The sequence below is a fragment of the Panthera leo genome, chromosome C1 (genome assembly GCF_018350215.1).
Source record: "Panthera leo isolate Ple1 chromosome C1, P.leo_Ple1_pat1.1, whole genome shotgun sequence".
Classification (NCBI taxonomy): Eukaryota; Metazoa; Chordata; class Mammalia; order Carnivora; family Felidae; genus Panthera; species Panthera leo.
This window is the reverse complement of record NC_056686.1, coordinates 8,667,446-8,684,740: the sequence shown is the minus strand read 5'-3', so window position 1 is coordinate 8,684,740 and position 17,295 is coordinate 8,667,446. Positions and strand designations below refer to the sequence as shown.

The following is a 17,295-nucleotide window of genomic DNA, read 5'->3' as shown; positions in this document are numbered from 1 at the left end:
AGAGTTAGTTTAGTTAGTTTAGTGGGAGTTAGTTTAGGACCTCCAAGGGCTCCTGGCACAGATGTCAGCCAGGGTCATCCAAGTCTGGGGAAAGAAAGGCATCCTCCCTTCCTAGGAAGAAGCCCTCAGACAGATCGGGGAGCCTCTTTCCCGCAGAGTAAGCTCCAGAGGCGTGGGTGGTTGGGTGCAACTCTGGGTGCGGCAGGCCCCCCCTCCAAACCCTGGAGGGGCAAAGGGTGGCTGGAAGAGGCATGTCTTGGATGTTAATGAACAACAGAGTAGGCCATGCATAGGTCCTGGGGAAAAGAGAGATCAATACCCTAAGACTGCTCCAGCAAGGGAAATACTCTATCAATGTCAGTGGGCATACAATATGACCCCACTCAGTAAAAATACACTCTCGTGAATACAATAGAGACAATGCCAGAAGCAAATGACAGGCAAATGTATCCAGGTGTGGGATTGTATATATGTATAGTTATATATTATATATCACATATATTATTTCCTGGTTTGTTTATTTATTTATTTATTTATTTATTTATTTATTTATTTATAAGCAGGTTCCACGCCCAGCACGGAGCCTAACACAGGGCTTGAACTCACAACCCTGAGATCAAGACCTAAGCTGAGATCACAAGTCGGACGCGGATGCTTAACCAACTGAGCCACCCAGGCATCCCTACTTTTATTTTCTTATTTATATTTTTCATTGCTTTTATAATTTTTCATGCAATTAATATATCCTATTTGTACAATCCAAACAAAACCAACACATGTTATTGTTAGAAAATGGGTACAATCCCTGGGCACCTTGGAGCTCATCTCATCGTACAGAGATTTACTCACTGTACAGATGGTAGAAGGGAGCACGGAGGGACCCAGTAGCCAGCTCAAGGTCACAAGGCAAGTAAAGGGAAGAGGTGTGGGTGCGATCCAGATTTTCTATCTCCCAGCTGGGACCCCTGGCAGGCGGGGAGTTTCTGCAGCTGGAGACAGGATTTGGTGCCAGAATCCACCGGATGTTTTTGAATTCAGGAGAATACAGACTGAAATTCCAGATCTTTCAAGAAGGAAATGGAGGGATGGGCAGAGGGATGGAGAATGAATGTATGTTGCCTGGTTCAATTTTCAAAGTTCTTTCTCATTCTGTGTTCACAACAGCCTTGTGAGTTAGGCAGTATCCTATTTGTGAAATATGGAAACTGAGGCCCAGAGAAGTGAAGGGACCCTGCTCGACATCACCCAGCTGGTGTGGGACCACAGTAAGGGAGGTGGCTTTAGAACCTGGTTCTAACTCTCCATTTGCCGGGACCCAAGGAGAACCTCAATGGTCACAACGGTCACGTACTTTGGACAGAAAAAGTCCTCGGGCAGCGGGGTTCCCCTGGTCCACGGGCCCAGAGTCATTGTAAATCAGGAGAGGGAATCAATCTGGGAGGCTGCTGGCCTCCTCTGGAGAAAGGATTCACCCCGGTGCAGCCTGCCTTCCATTCCTTCCATATCTATTTCCTGCTCCCTTTGCCAAATTGCTAGAACTTGAACCTGGTCCAAACTTCATCCAAAAGTAGAGCCTGTCTCCTTAACCAGTGGTGGCTGCTGCCCAGATGTTACTGCTGGTACGTGCTGCACGTGTTGTGCACATTTAAAGGCACAGGATTCGGCTTTCCTGGGAAGGTGCAGAAAGGACACCTGGCCTGGAGGGCGGTTCTCTGGTGCCAAGGGGTAGGGGCTGCTCTTCTCATCTCCATTGTCATCGCCGCCTTCTCCTCCTCCTCCTCCTCCTCCTCCTCCTCCTCCTCCTCCTCCTCCTCCTTCTTCTTCTTCTTCTTCTTCTTCTTCTTCTTCTTCTTCTTTTCTTCTTCTTCTTCTTCTTCTTCTTCTTCTTCTTCTTCTTCTCCTTTTAAGTTTATTTTCTTATTTTGAGAAAGAGAACGTGCACGCGTGAGCAGGGGAGGGGCTGGGGGGGGAGGGGCAGACAGAGAATCCCAAGCAGGTTCTACGCTGTCAAGCGCCAAGCCTGATGTGGGGCTTGAACTCACAAACCGTGAGATCATGACCTGAGCTGAAGTTGGATGGCTGCCAGCCGGCCCTCAGCCCCCCTCTGGCTTTATACTCATCATCTAGTCCCACTGGCATTTAGCCCCCTTAATAATAATAATGATGGTGGGGTACCTGGGTGCCTCAGTCAGCTAAGCATCTGACTCTTGATCTCAGCTCAGGTCTTATCTTAGGGTTGTGAGTTCAAGCCCCGAGGTGGGCTCTGTGCTGGGTGTAAAGCCTACTTAAACAATAATAATTATTATTATAATTATTAATAGGATTTCCAAGCTGTTCCCTTAAGTGAAAATAGAGAGATACAAGTGTATATTACATGCTCCAATTTCTGCGAATGGAAAACAGCAGTAATTGAGTCTAGGGAAAGGAACGGATGAATTGGGGCCCCGAGAGAGGAAGACTTCACCAATCACCTTATAGCACATTTAGAATTTTGGATCATGTATGTGTGTTTCTTGTTTCCTGGCAAAAATAAATACTGAATGGTTATTTTAAGCCAGGAAGTATGTGAAATGTTTCACATGCTTGTGTCTCTTAAGTCTCAGAGCAGCCCTACTGTGTTTTATTTTTTTTTAATGTTTATTTCTTTATTTTGATAGAGAGACAACAGGAGGGAGACAGGCAGAGAGAGGGAGAGAGAGAATCCCAAGCAGGCTCTGTGCTGTCAGTATAGAGCCCGATGCAGGGCTCAATCTCAGGAACTTTGAGATCATGACCTGAGCCAAAATCAAGAGTCGAATGCTTTACCGACTGAGCCACCCAGGACCCCCAGTCCTACTCTATTTTATAATCCCCATTTTATGGAGGGAGAAGCCCAGGGAAGTTAGGTGACTTGCTAGCAAGGGGTAAGGCCAAGAGATTTGAAGCCCAGAGAGCCTGATGTCAGGGTCCTCTCTCTTGACTCCCGGCTTTGTTGTAGCTCAGTTGCTTACCCAGGGCTGTGATTCCCCTGTAGGGGTGGGAAGTGGGGAGGGTGGGTGATTGGGGGTGGGGGGAGTGTTGAGAGTGGCAAGGGAGTTACGAGCACAAATAATGAGGCTCCCCTTTGACCCAGGAATCTGCTTCCAGGAATCGCTCCCCCTGAAACATTCATGTAAGTAGGCCAAGATGGATGTCTATTACATAGTTGTTTGTAATAGCCAAAATAATTATGTGGCTTTACATTTACTGAACACTCACGATGTGTCATGCGCCTTGCATACCTTGCCTGCATTGACTCAATTATGCCTCAAAAATGTAAGACACAGGGGTGCCTGGCTGTCTCAGTCGGTAAGGTGTGCCACTCTTGATCTATGGATTGTGAGTTCGAGCTCCATGTTGGGTGTAGAGATTGCTTAAAAATAAAAACTCTTTAGGGGAAAAAAAACATACGAGGCAGATTCTCTGGTCATCCCCATTTCACAGGTAGAATCAAGCCTGGTCCAGTCCTTTGTTCTCACCACACTGTGCCGCCCAGGTACTCCTGCCTTCTCGAGGGGGTTGAACGGATCCTGTCTTTCTAACTGTAGGTCATGGATTCCTGTACATTCATGAACATATACTGTGGGGTTTGTGAACTCCAGGTGGGAATTAAGAATTGTGTTTATGGGGCTGCCTGTCTGGCTCGGTCAGAAGGGCATGTGATTCTTGGAGAGCCTGGGTGGCTCAGTCAGTTGAGGACTTTGGCTCAGGTCCTGATCTCATGGTTTGTGAGTTAAAGCTCCATATGGGGCAGCACCCTCTGTCCGCCTCTCTCTGCCCCTCCACCACTTGTGCTCTCCCCAACATAAATAAATAATAAATAAATAAATAAATAAATAAATAAGTAAACTTAAAAAGAAAAAAAAGAGGAGGGGTGCCTGGGTGGCTCAGTCAGTTAAGCGTCTGACTTCGGCTCAGGTCATGATCTCACAGCTTGTGAGTGTGAGCCTTGCATCGGGCTCTGTGCTGACAGCTCAGAGCCTAGAGCCTGCTTTGGATTCTGTGTCTCCCTCTCTCTCTGCCCCTCCCCTGCTCACACTCTGTCTCTCTCTCAAACATAAATAAATAAATAAATAAACAAACATTAAAAAGAAAAAAAGAGGAGCATGTGACTCTTGATCTTGGGGTCCTGAGTTCAAGTCCCATGTTGGGTGTAGAAATTCCTAAAAAATAAATAAAATAAATAGGGGTGCCTGGGTGGCTCAGTTGGTTAAGCATCCAACTTTGATTCAGGTCATGATCTCATACTTCATGGGTTCGAGCCCAGCGTTGGGCTCTGTGCTGAGATTGTGATCTGTGCTGAGATTGGGCTCTGTGCTTTGGATTCTGTGTGTGTCTCTCTCTTTGCCCCTGCCCTGCTCATGCTCTGTCTCTGTCTCAAAAATAAATACACAATTGGGAATGCAAGCTGATGCAGCCACTCTGGAAAACAGTATGAAGGTTCTTCAAAAAACTAAAAAGAGAACTACCCTACAACCCAGCAATTGCACTACTAGGCATTTATCCACGGGATACAGGTGTGCTGTTTCAAAGGGACACATGCACCCCCCATGTTTATAGCAGCACTATCAACAATAGCCAAAGTATGGAAAGAGCCCAAATGTCCACCAATGGATGAATGGATAAAGAAAATGTCATATATATATATATATATATATATATATATATATATATATATACATACACAGTAGAGTATTACTCGGCAATCAAAAAGAATGAAATCTTGCCATTTGCAACTACGTGGATGGAAATGGAGGCTATTATGCTAAGTGAACTTAGTCAGAGAAAGACAAAAATCATATGACTTCACTCATATGAGGACTTTAAGAGACAAAACAGATGAACATAAGGGAAGGGAAACAAAAAGAATATAAAAACACGGAGGGGGACAAAACAGAAGAGACCTCATAAATATGGAGAACAAACTGAGGGTTGCTGGAAGGGTTGTGGGAGGGGGGATGAGCTACATGGGGAAGGGGCACTAGGGAATCTACTCCTGAAATCATTGTTGCACTATATGCTAATTTGGATGTAAATTTTTAAAAATAAAAAATTAAATTAAAAAAATACACATTATAAATAAATAAACTATTAAAAAACAGTTGTGTTTATGCTTTGATAATAGCCTTGGGAAAAAAAAAAAAAGGTAAGCATACTTGCAGGATCACCTGGACAGGCACCTTCTCACGGGGTGCTGGCATTCCCAACTCTGCAAACATGCCTGCTCACAGCCCACAAGAAGCCACCTCAAATGACCGTTTAAAATTTTCAGCAACTGAGAAGCACTGTCTGACTTTGGATTGTCCTGAAACCAAAGTGGAAACAATTGCTCCATTGTCCTCCCCTGTGCTCATATTGAATTTTTTCCCTTAGAAACAAAGCAAAATTTCTCTTCTGCATGGATGATTCACAATTTAAAGTCATTTTCAAATAATAAGACTTTAGTGTCTTATGTTATTTAATAAGTTAAAACTCAGGGTGACATCAAGCTGACGTGGTGTGGCAGAGAAATGAGACAGTCCTGGGCGGGATTCGTGTCTCCATATGCTGATCTGGAAGAGTTGGCAACAAAATATTTTGTATAAAGTCTAGTTTACGGTGGCTTCTTTCTTCTTTCTTTCTTTCTTTCTTTCTTCTCTCTCTTTCTTCCCTGTACTAAGGGTTTTTTTGCAGGGAAAATCGTCATTTTTACACAAAAGTTAAACAAAAGTTAATTTTTTTTTTTTTTTTTTTTTAAATCGTAGGGCTGTTGAAACCATCAGTAGCAAATGGGGCCCAACACGTGTTCAGTTTGGCTGGCTCAGTGTTTTTTTTACAAGTAAGTTGGACGCTCTCACGCCTCCACCCCCCCCACCCCCCACCCCCCCCCCCCCCCCCCCCCCCCCCGACCCCAGCCGTCTCTTTGACTTCGCTCTATCAGCGGGGGAACGGGTGGTCCAGCCCCTGCGACTCCCGTCAGTTCCTCGCCGAGGCTCCGCCCCCTTCTCTCCGACCCGCCCCTGTCTCTTCCCTCCGCCCTTTCCTTCCCCTTGTGTCGCAAAAGACTCGGCGGCGCTTGACGGCCGGGGTTGTTTGACGGCCGGTGGCAACCGAGAGGGAGGAGGAAGCAGCGGTGGCTGCTGCTGCGGCGGCTGCGGCAGGGGCCGGGGTGGGCGCCGCGGTCCGGGCCGGGGAGTGAGGCGCGGGCGGCCGGGCCGGTGGGCTGGGCGGCGGGCCCGGCGGCCGCCCCCGCGCCGCGCCTGGCGGCCCGATGTGGCTGCAGCAGCGGCTTAAGGGGCTGCCGGGACTGCTGTCGAGCAGCTGGGCCCGCCGCCTACTCTGCCTGCTCGGCCTCCTGCTGCTGCTTCTGTGGTTCGCCGGCTCCGGGGCGCGGCGGGCCGCGGGCGGCCTGCACCTGCTGCCCTGGTCCCGCGGCGAGCCGGGCGCCGCCGAGTCCTCCGCCTGCCTGGAGGCGGCCACCCGCGCCTGGCGCGGCCTGCGGGAGCGCGGCGAGGCTGTCCCACTGGGCCCTGGAGTGCCGGCCCTGGTGGCCAACGGCTTCCTGGCACTGGACGTGGCCGCCAACCGGCTGTGGGTGACTCCTGGAGAGCGAGAGCCCGCCGTGGCGCCGGACTTCGTGCCCTTCGTGCAGCTGCGACCGCTGAGTGCGCTCTCCGAAGCCGGAGAGTCAGTACTGTTGCTGCGTGAAGGGCTGCTGCGCCGAGTGCGTTGCCTGCAGCTTGGGACCTCAGGCCCCGGCCCTGCGGCCGCCGTCCCCGGACCCGCCTCGGCCTCCGGCCTCGTCACGGGATCCGGCCGCGACTGCGTGCTGCTGCAAGAGGACTTTCTGGCGCACCGGGGCCGACCCCACGTCTATCTGCAGCGTATCCAGCTCAACAATCCCACGGAGAGGGTGGCCGCGCTGCAGACTGTGGGGCCCACTGCCGGCCCGGTCCCCAGAGCCTTCACCAGTACCCTGGAGAAGGTGGGAGATCATCAGTTCCTCCTCTACTCGGGCCGGTCCCCGCCTTTTCCCACGGGGCTGGTGCACCTGGTGGTGGTGGCGGCCAAGAAGCTAGTGAACCGGCTCCAGGTGGCTCCCAAGACACAACTGGACGAGACAGTGTTGTGGGTGGTGCATGTTTCAGGCCCTATTAACCCCCAGGTGCTCAAAAACAAAGCAGCCAAGGAGCTCAAGGTGGTCCAGGATTTGGCACGGAAGGAAATGCTGGAGCTCTTGGAGATGCCAGCGGCTGAGCTGCTTCAGGACCACCAGCGCCTCTGGGCTCAGCTCTTCAGCCCAGGTGAGGCCTGGCCAGTTCTTGGGCCACAGTGCACACCTTACACCCGGGCCTCCGCGGCCCACCCTGGAGATGCCCCACTAAAGTCTGCAGAGTTGACCCTGAAGGGGAGCAGTGGGAGTGGTGAAAGGGAGCTTGGCCATTGACCTGGGCTGACTCTGCTCCACCGCTTGGTATTTGTGCGAGCGACGTGGGACCAGTTTACTGATCTCCGTGGGCTTGTGTTCAGTAATAACAGGAGCACCTCAGAGGGCTTCTGTGAGTCCGAGGAAGGAATGAGCGTAAAAGACAGGCCTTACTGTTCTTTGTCCTCATAAATGAGGCCTGATTTGGAGAGTGGTTTTGGGGGTCAGCTTGTAAAGGATAAATCAGGCAGAAGGGCCTGGCGGGTCCCCAGATTCTTTCTTTCCTCAGTCCCTCACAGTCTGGCTGGTGACAGGCATGCGCTTTTTTTTTTTTTTTTTTTTACACGTGTTTGTTTATTTTTGAGAGAGGCAGAATGCAAGCGGGAGAGGGTCTGCAGAGGGTCTCTGCACTGATAGCAGAGAGCCCAATGCAGGGCTCGAACTCACGGACTGTGAGATCACGACCTGATCCAAAGCCAGATGCTTAACCGACTCAACCACCCAGGCATCCCTCCCCACCCCGCCCTTTTAAAGTGTATTTTGAGAGAGAGATCGAGAGAGCATATGAGCAGGGGAGGGGCAGAGAGAGAATCCCAAGCAGGCTCTGCACAGTCAGCATGGAGTCCCACAGTGGGGCTCAAACTCATGAACCATGAGGTCATGATGAGCTGAAATCGAGTGGGATGTTTAACCGCCTGAGCCACCCAGGCCCCCCCCCCCCCGCCTTTTTTTTTAAAGTGACCTCTGCGGTTCGTGGGGCTTGAACTCAACAACACTGAGATCAGGGGTCATGTGCTCCATTGACTGGAAGGGGATGGAACCTCTCCAGCAGGTGGAATGCACCCACCAAATAAAAACTTCCTTCCCCTAAAGACTGTTGAAGTAAAGGAAATCCTATTCTAGGTGAGAGAGAGATTTTGGTTTCCAGGGTGCTCGTTGTCTAAATCCTTGTATTTAGTTGCTCAAAGTGTGTTTCACTCGTTCAGCAAGTATTGATCGAATCCTGCCAGGGACTGTGCTCCATACGACGGATAGAGAAGTGACCAGAACAAAGCGCCTGTTTCATGGTGCTTGCTTAAATTCTGGATGGGAGGAAGACAATAGTAGAAAAGTGAAAGTCTGAATAAATAAGCCAGATTGCTCTTTAGAATACGAAGTTCCATAGAGCGGGGCGCCTGGGTGGCTCAGTCAGTTAAACCAGCCAGCCCTTGATTTCTTGTGTCAGGCTCTGTGCTAACAGTGAGGAGCCTCCTTGGGATTCTCTCTCTCTCTCTCTCTCTCTCTCTCTCTCTCTCTGTCTCCAATAGCGCTTGTGCAATCTCTCTCTCAAAATAAACTTAAAAAAACATTTTAAAAGTTCCGTAGAGAAAAATTAAAAGTATGTGATTGAGGATGACTGGGTGGGGTTCGGAGTGGGGTGGGGGCCTCTGTTTAGCTCCAGTTGTTGGGGAGGCCTTTCCAAGGAGGAAGCACTTAAGCTAAGACCTGAATAGCAAGAAACTGACCATGTGATGATCTAGAGGGAGCTGGCAAGTCAGAGGCCCTAAGACAAGAGCAGGTTTGGTTGAGAGGCCAGGGTGGCTTGTGGGTAGCAAGCCAGGAAGGGGTCGAGGTAGCCAGATCCTGAAGGGTCTTGTAGACCGTGGTGACGACTGTGAATTTGGTTCTAAGTGGGGTGGAAGGGAGAGCAGAGACAACTGTCGGATGTACATTTTTCAGGATCCCCTGGCTGTTCTATCCAGAATCTAGACTATAAGGGACAAAAGTGGGACACGAAGACCAGATGAGAGGATTTTGCAGGAGCTGAGGTGAAAGAGGAGGGTGGCTGGCACCTGAGTTGTGGCCGTGGAGACAGAAGTGGATGGCTTCTGATACTTTCAGAAGTGGCGCCACCAGGACTTTGCACGGACTGGGCGTGGGGCGTGAGAACTGGAGGGTGACTCCTGAATTTGTGGGGAGCCCTCGAGCAAGTGTCTGGAGGTAATTTGTGGAAGGATTGCTTTGGGGCTGGAAGAACTTAGAGCACGTCAGGTCCCAAATGCCTGTCAGGCGTCTGGGTGGAGACCCCAAATGGGCAGTTAGCTGTTCTGAGTCTAGAATTCATACGGATTTGGGAGATCCGGTGTTCAGATGTTATTTAAAGCTCCAGGACTGGAGCACAGGATGATGGCAAGGAGCAACCCAGGATGGGCCAGAGCGCTGATGACGGTGTTCCGGAGGCAGAGGGCAGGGGGGCGGGGGGCGTGCTGGACTCTTCAACCGGCACCATGTCCCGGCCACGTCTGTGTTCTTCTGGGCGCTGGCAGGATTTATGTTTATTATGTTATTTATGTTATTATGTATAGGATTTAATGTTTACTTATTTTTGAGGGAGAGTGCGAGTGGGGAGGGGTGGGAGTGGGGGGTTAGGACTACGGATCCAAAGCAGGCTATGCACTGACAGTGGTGCCTGATGCGGGGCCTGAACTCACGAACCCTGAGATCAGGACCCGAGCCGAAGTTGGACGTCCAACTCACCGAGCCACCCAGGCGCCCCGGGAGGCCCCGCTTTGAACAGGATTTTAGGCTTCAGGCCCACCGGGTCAAGTTGGTCATGTGAGGGAGCCAGAGCTCAGGGGAGGCCGGAGCTGCCATTTCCGTCGCTCCCGCTCTTCCCTTCAGAACCTCATCTTCCCGGCCGGGCCGTCCCCGCTTAACGTGCAACCTTTGTGGCGTTTCAGGTGTGGAGATGAAGAAGATCACGGACGCCCACACCCCGTCTGGCCTGACCGTGAACCTGACGCTGTACTACATGCTCTCCTGCTCGCCAGCCCCGCTGCTCAACCCCAGCCTGAGCCACAGGGAGCGCGACCAGATGGAGTCGACGCTCAACTACGAAGATCACTGCTTCAGCGGCCACGCCACCATGCACGCCGAGAACCTGTGGCCGGGCCGGCTGTCGTCCGTCCAGCAGATCCTGCAGCTCTCTGACCTGTGGAAGCTGACCCTGCAGAAGCGCGGCTGCAAGGGGCTGGTGAAGGTGGGCGCCCCAGGCATCCTGCAGGGCATGGTGCTGAGCTTCGGGGGGCTGCAGTTCACCGAGAACCACCTCCAGTTCCAGGCCGACCCCGACGTGCTGCACAACAGCTACGCCCTGCGCGGCATCCGCTACAAGAACGACCACATCGACCTAGCCGTGCTCGCGGACCCCGAGGGCAAGCCGTACCTGCACGTGTCCGTGGAGGCCCGCGGCCAGCCCGTCAGGATCTACGCCTGTGAGGCCGGCTGCCTGGAGGAGCCCGTGGAGCTGACCTCGGCGCCCCAGGGCCACACCTTCCCGGTCATGGTGACGCAGCCCATCACGCCGCTGCTCTATATCTCCACCGACCTCACGCACCTGCAGGACCTGCGCCACACGCTGCACCTCAAGGCCATCTTGGCCCACGACGAGCACATGGCCCAGCAGGACCCCGGGCTGCCCTTCCTCTTCTGGTTCAGCGTGGCCTCGCTCATCACCCTCTTCCACCTCTTCCTCTTCAAGCTCATCTACAACGAGTACTGTGGGCCTGGGGCCAAGCCCCTCTTCAGGAGTAAGGTATAAAGCCCCCCTGGGTCTCCAGGGCCTGAGGCCCCGGCCTCGTGTTCTAGCCTCAGACCGGGACGGGAGAGGCCTGGGCGGCAATGGGGTGTCCTCCTAAGCCAGTACCCTCAGCCCGCAACACAGACAGGAGTGAGCGGGTTTGCAGAGGCTGTCAGAAAGCGACTTCTGAGAGGAGACCGTAGGGAGGGACAGCAGTGGGGCGCCCCGGTGGCTCAGTCGGTTAAGCGTCCGACTCTTGATTCTGGCTCCGGCCATGATCTCACGGTTCACGAGATCGAGCCCCGCGTCGGGCTCTGCAATGACAGCGTGGAGCCTGCTTGGGATTCTCTCTGTCTCCTTCTCTCTGCCCTTCCCCAGCTTGCATGCGCCCCCCTCCCTCAAGATAAATAACTAGACTTAAAATAATAATTGCAACAAGCCCCTAGATAGACCGGAAACTGCTGTCTAAGCCTCAGGTGAGCCCCCTGCGCTCCCTCCTGAGGGCCTGCTCGTGCCTCTCGCTGTGGGCCAGCTCAGGTGGCCATCTCGTTAGCACAAGGCAAGGTCATTCCTCATTTCCTCAAACACCTTGGCCCCCAGGAAGCCGTGACTTTGAGCACGGTCGCTGTGAGACTCTCATCAGGAATGTGTCTTGGGGATCAGGCTCAGTCCCAGGGGAGGCCGCCCCTTCCGCCCCCCCACCCAGTGCTCCATGCTCCGTTGCTGCCAGGATTCCCCGGGACAGGGAACAGAAGGAAGCCCATCGCTGGCAGTCACAGGAGGAAGTTCTCCAGAGGGAGCGGGGCTCGCTTCCCTTTCTCTCCTCCTCTTGTCGCACTAGCATGTGCAGAGATAGATTCAAGAGCTCTGGGTCTGTGCTCCCGAGCAGTTGAGGAGCCTGGGCCAGCTCCGGAGAAATGCCTCCTCACCTCCACAGAGGGCTTTGTGCCTTCTGGTTTCTAGTTTCTGGCCCAAGGCCAGGACTTGAGAAGAAGCAGCTCTCAGCCCTGACGGAGTGGGATGGGAGCAGGGTGGGCAGCAGGTCTGAGCCTGGAGCTTGGAGAACAAATGGAAGGTCAGATGAAAGAGAAACGGGGCCGAGCTGTAACAAAACAGGGGCTCCGTTTGCATTGCGTGGGTCTGACGGCCTCTGTTAAGCCGGCAGGCTGCTCCTCCCTGCTGCCTGGTCGGCTTCTCTGCTCTTAATCTGCCGTATACCCGTCTGTCCCCGGTTCCCCACCCGATCCAGGGGACAGGCCAGACCCCTAATTTTGGGGTGCTACCCCGTGGCCCTCAGTTGACTCGCGCTCGAGCCGGGGTCCCGCCAGAGCAGAGCCCAGCGAACACTGCGTCAGCCCGAGGAGGTGTCCGGGCCACCAACCCCACGGTGGCTCTAGCGCATCCCTGGGCCACAGTGTCTGCAGAGCCGGATCATCGCCCGGGCGGGATGCCACCAGGGGCGTCCCCGTCACCTGCCCCGCGTGAGATTTCTGTAGCTTCCACGGGGTTGGTGGTGAACAATAACAACTTGTTTTGTTAATTGAACAGGAAGATCCCAGTGTCTGAGTGAAGTCCCATCTGCACAAGACACCCAGCACCGAAAGTCCTGCTGCACGAACAGGGGATCCTTCGAACGCACCCACCCTTTTGTGCCTTGTTGGGGACGCCAGTGACGCAGAGTGCGTGTGGATGTTCAGGAGTCTGCATCGGGGAGCGGGAGGGGAGGGCCGGTGGACTTTTTGTAAGCTTTCGACTCAATAAAATGAACCTGTATGGAAAATACTTGAAATTGAACTCACTCCTTCTGCTTTCCCCCCTTCTTCTGTCCCAGGAAACAGAGCCTCTTTTGAAAAGACCTGTCTAGGAGAAGTTGTGTTCTATTCCTAATTTAATGTGTTCTTTCTTGACTGAATTTTTAATTTATTGTTGTTGAGATTTTGCCAGATGCTTTTCGCACCCCCTTCAGACAGTGAATCTCGGGCGGGGATTTCCGACCTACGCCGCCCCCGGGGGGGCATCCGGAGGCCCTGCCGCCTGCACCTGCGCCTGCGTGGAGAGCGTGGGTCTCGGGTCCTCCCCGGTTTGCACATCGTCTCTTTCTTACCATGAGCCTGTGGAGATCTGTGCTTTTGTACTTCTGGGCTTTAGGGGGAGGTATTTAACTTTCTAGGGGTTGATGATTGTTGGGTTTTGAAATACCAAAGCTTTTTTTTTTTGTTCTGTTTTTAAATAAATCTCTTTCAAACTTCCATGATCGGTTTGTGTGTGGTTTGAAACCTCTGGAGACAGCGTATCTTCCTCCATCAGTTGACTTTCAGGTAGTGTCTGAAGCAGATGGGCTGCCCAGGCCTTTGGGGATGGCTGATTCCCCCCCACATCTACTACTCCTCTTGAGAAGACGCTGATCCACTTGGGGGGAGGGTTGGTTCACCAGGTCACCCGGCAGAGCGGGCGGATTGAGGAGCGTCAGCCCGGCCCCTTCCCTGCTGCAGTGCCTCTCCCCCACTTGCCCTAAACAGCCTAGATTTGTCTGTCCTGGGTGTTGCCAGCCACAGGGCTGGGCAGCAGGAAAACACCCCGATGGCCTTCTGCCCGTTGGTGGTGGTGGTTGCAGGATCTGATGACCCTGCCTGGTGGGGAGGAGAATGGGGCTGGGCCCAGGACCAGAAAGCGACTTGAGCTAGGCCTGGCAGCCCGCCTTGGGAGGCCGTGGGCACAGCGTTGTGGGTGCTGCAGCATGACTCCCTGCGAAGCTTGGTCTGCTCGCCACCAGCAGAATGATGCTCACAATGGCATGCTGGGAGGGAAAGGAAACCTGTATCTCCACCCCTACCATGAGTTGTCCTGGCTCCACCCACCTTCCCCTTGTGCTCTGGACGAAGTGCCTTCCTCGTCCAGCCGTGGGTCATTGGCTGGCCTACCCATTTAGGGAAGCAGGAATCTCACGGGGTGCAGCTGGATGTGGTTTACGGTGTGACGGGCCCTCCAGTTGTTTCGTTAGAGTAGAAGCTGCTTGGGGAGCCTGGGTGGCTCAGTCCGTTAAGCGTCCGACTTTGGCTCAGGTCGTGATCTCAAGGTTGGTGTTTGAGCCCCGCGGCGGGCTCTGTGCTGACAGCTCGGAGCCTGGAGCGTGTTTTAGATTCTGTGTCTCCCTCTCTCTCTGCCCCTCCCCTGTTGGCACTCTCTCTCTCTCAAAAGTAAATAAACATTAAAAAAAAAAAAAAAAAAAGGTGGAAGCTGCTTGACAAGAGCCACACTTAATGTTTCTCCCCTCTGTTTGGCTTGGAACTCGGCCTGTTAGAGGCTCCTAAACGGTAAAAACAAACCCATGTACCTGCTGCCCCGGAAAGACTGACTGAACAACCAGAATTTCAATAAACTCCTTGTGAATTATAGCTCGCGTCGAGCACTCACTGCGGGTCCCTTACTGGACATCCGCGCGGGCCTCTGCGGGAGGAGGTTAGGTAGGATCCCCTTGGAATCTTACCAAGCTGCTTTCTCAGGGGTGGAAACCTGGAATGGGAAATTTAATTTCACGCTACTTAGCACTTCCCAAAAGCTGAGGGCTCAGTATGGACATGTATTAGCTCCCTGAAAACCGACCTGCGTCGTGGGCCCCCGCTGATTTGCAAGTCCCCTAGGAGTTTCCTAGGAGTCATCTGAACCTGGTCCCTGTTCAAGAGGGCGGGGAGAGACCAAAGAATGAGACAGGCCACTCCAGGGGGGTAGGCAGCAGGTGGAGTAAGAAGGGAACTTACTCTACGAGGCTTGTCTTGGGCTGTAAGACCAGTGCATCCCGGCACCCGCCTACCACACATTAAAGCTTCTACAGAGGTCTTACCTGGGTTCAGACATGCGCTCAGTCACCATCATAGTTCTGTCCCCTTGGAGCAGACTCTGGGAGCAGGAAAGGCACTCAGATCCCACATCCAGGGCCAGGGAAGGGGTGAGGAGCCTCTGATCACCTGGGGCAGCTCACGGATCACTGGAGGTCACGTCCTCTCCATGACTCCCTGACAGCCCCCCTCCTCTCAGCCCACCTTTTGCTCTGTGTCCCCGTCCCCCAAATTCACATGTTGAAATCCTAACCCCCAGTGTGTTGGTGTTTAGAGGGAGCCCTGGGGAGGTGACTAGGTCATTAGGGTGGAGTCCTCCCAAATGGGATTCTTGCCCTAATAATAGAGACCGCAGAGAGCACCCTCGTCCTCGCCTGTGTGTGGGGTGAGGCCACAACAGGCGTCTAACAGCCCAGAAGGGGTGCTCACCAGAACGCACGTGCTGGTCCCCGATTCCGGACTTCCAGCCCCCAGAACTGTGGGAAGCACCTGCCTGTTGTTTCTTTAAAAAAAAAAAAAATTTTTTTAGAGATGTATTATGTATTTATTTATTACTACTTTATTTATTTTTAAATTTACATCCAAATTAGCATGTAGTGCAACAATGATTTCAGGAGTAAATTCCTTACTATCTGTTACCCATTTAGCTCACAACCCCTCCAGTAACCCTCAGTTTGTTCTCCATATTTAAGAGTCTCCTATGATTTCCTCCCTGTTTTTATATTCTTTTTGTTTCCCTTCCCTTATGTTCATCTGTTTTGTCTCTTGAAGTCCTCATATGAGTGAAGTCATATGATTTTTGTCTTTCTCTGACTGACTAATTTCACTTAGCATAATAGCCTCCAGTTCCATCCACATAGTTGCAAATGCAAGATTTCATTCTTTTTGATTGCCGAGTAATACTCCATTATCTATATAAACCACATCTTCTTTATCCATTCATCCATCAGTGGACATTTGGGCTCTTTCCATACTTTGGCTATTGTCGATAGCACTGCTATAACCATGGGGGTGCATGTGTCCCTTCGAAACAGCACACGTGTATTCCTTGGATAAATACCTAGTAGTGCGATTGCTGGGTCGTAGGGTAGTTTTATTTTTAATTTTTTGAGGAAACTCCATACTGTTTTCCAGAGTGGCTGCACCAGCTTGCATTCCCTTTCTTTTCAAAAATGTATTTATTATTAAAAAAATTTTTTTTGTTTTAAAGTTTATTTATTTTGGGGGGAGGGGCAGAGAGAGAGGGAGAGGGAATCCCAAGCAGGCTCCGCGCTGTCAGTGCAGAGCCCGACGCGGGGCTTGAACCCACAAACCGTGAGATCATGACCTGAACTGAAAGCAAGAGTCAGACTGACTGAGCCACCCAGGTGTCCTCCTTCCTGTTGTTTCTAAGCCCCCAGTCCCTGGCACCCTGTTATAAGAGCCCAAACAGACTAAGACAGGCATGTTCTTGCAGTGGAGGAATGGAACTTTTTGGAGGCGAAAACAAACCAAGAAACAGAGATTCACAGGGTCTTAGATGAAGAAGAAACCTTAGAGGTTTTGTTGCTCAGAATCTGTAACCTGGCTTCGTTGGATCCAAGGACCCCAGAATGGCCAAATGTATGCACTTTTTTTTTCTTTCTTGAGACGTTCTGTAACTTTCCTCAGATTCTTTTTTTTTTTAATTAAAAAAATGTTTTTATTTATTTTTGAGAGGGAGGGAGAGAGAGAGAGAGAGAGAGAGAGAGAGAGAGAGAATGAGTGGGGGAGGGGCAGACAGAGGGAGACACAGAATCTGAAGCAGGCTCCAGGCTCCGAGCTGTCAGCACAGAGCCCATAGAACCTGACCCAGGGCTCGAACTCGTGAACTGCGAGATCCTGACCAGAGCTGAAGTCAGATGTTTAACCGACTGAGCCACCCTGGTGCCCCTTGAGTCGGATTCTTAAAGGATGCCTGGCTTCAAAACGAACAAGATAACCTCCAGCTCGGGGGTCTTGTTTTTACCCTCCCCCACCCACCACAGGAAGCGGCAGTGGTCTGAGCTTCTGAAGCCTGGTTCAGAGTCTGGCCATTGGGTGGATCACACCATTTGCTGTGGTGCAGGCGCCCTCCCTGCAGAAAGGAGGCTCAGGGACGGTGGGGTCATCTTGGCTGCTGGGCACCGGCTCAGCAAACTGCTTTACCTGAAACAAGCTATCGGCGGTCTGGCTCTCCGGGTTCCCGGGAGCCTCTCCTCCGGACTTTGGCCAGCGGAAGCTTTGGATATACCTTTTGGTTCAATAAATATTCACTGTGAATCTTCTAGAAGGCCATGCATCTGGCCCTTGGGTGGCAAAGCGGGAAAGATTACATTTGATGAACATCTGTGTGCTTGGCACTTAAGTTTTGTGAAGGCAGTGGCTACCTCTGTCTTTTCGTTTCGGGATGGCCAGAAACTAGCACGGGGTAGACGGTCCAAGAATGTTTGTGGAATTGTATTTGTCTGCATTACGCC

The 17,295-nt window shown here is 52.1% G+C and overlaps 1 protein-coding gene across 2 annotated transcripts; it reads left to right on the top strand.

The window, feature by feature from the left end:
• The first annotated feature begins 6,232 nt into the window (after positions 1-6,232).
• KIAA2013 (KIAA2013 ortholog) lies at positions 6,233-13,231 on the top strand. Of its 2 annotated transcripts, XM_042952344.1 has the most exons (4): positions 6,233-7,301; positions 10,144-10,442; positions 10,518-10,997; positions 12,531-13,231. In XM_042952344.1, exons 1-4 carry the CDS (start codon positions 6,269-6,271, stop codon positions 12,546-12,548), a joined length of 1,830 nt encoding a protein of 609 aa, XP_042808278.1. In that variant the 5' UTR covers positions 6,233-6,268; the 3' UTR covers positions 12,549-13,231. The 2 variants fall into 2 exon arrangements, with proteins under 2 accessions (XP_042808278.1, XP_042808277.1); XM_042952343.1 differs by having other exon boundaries at positions 6,236-7,301; positions 10,144-10,997.
• Positions 13,232-17,295: the final 4,064 nt, after the last annotated feature.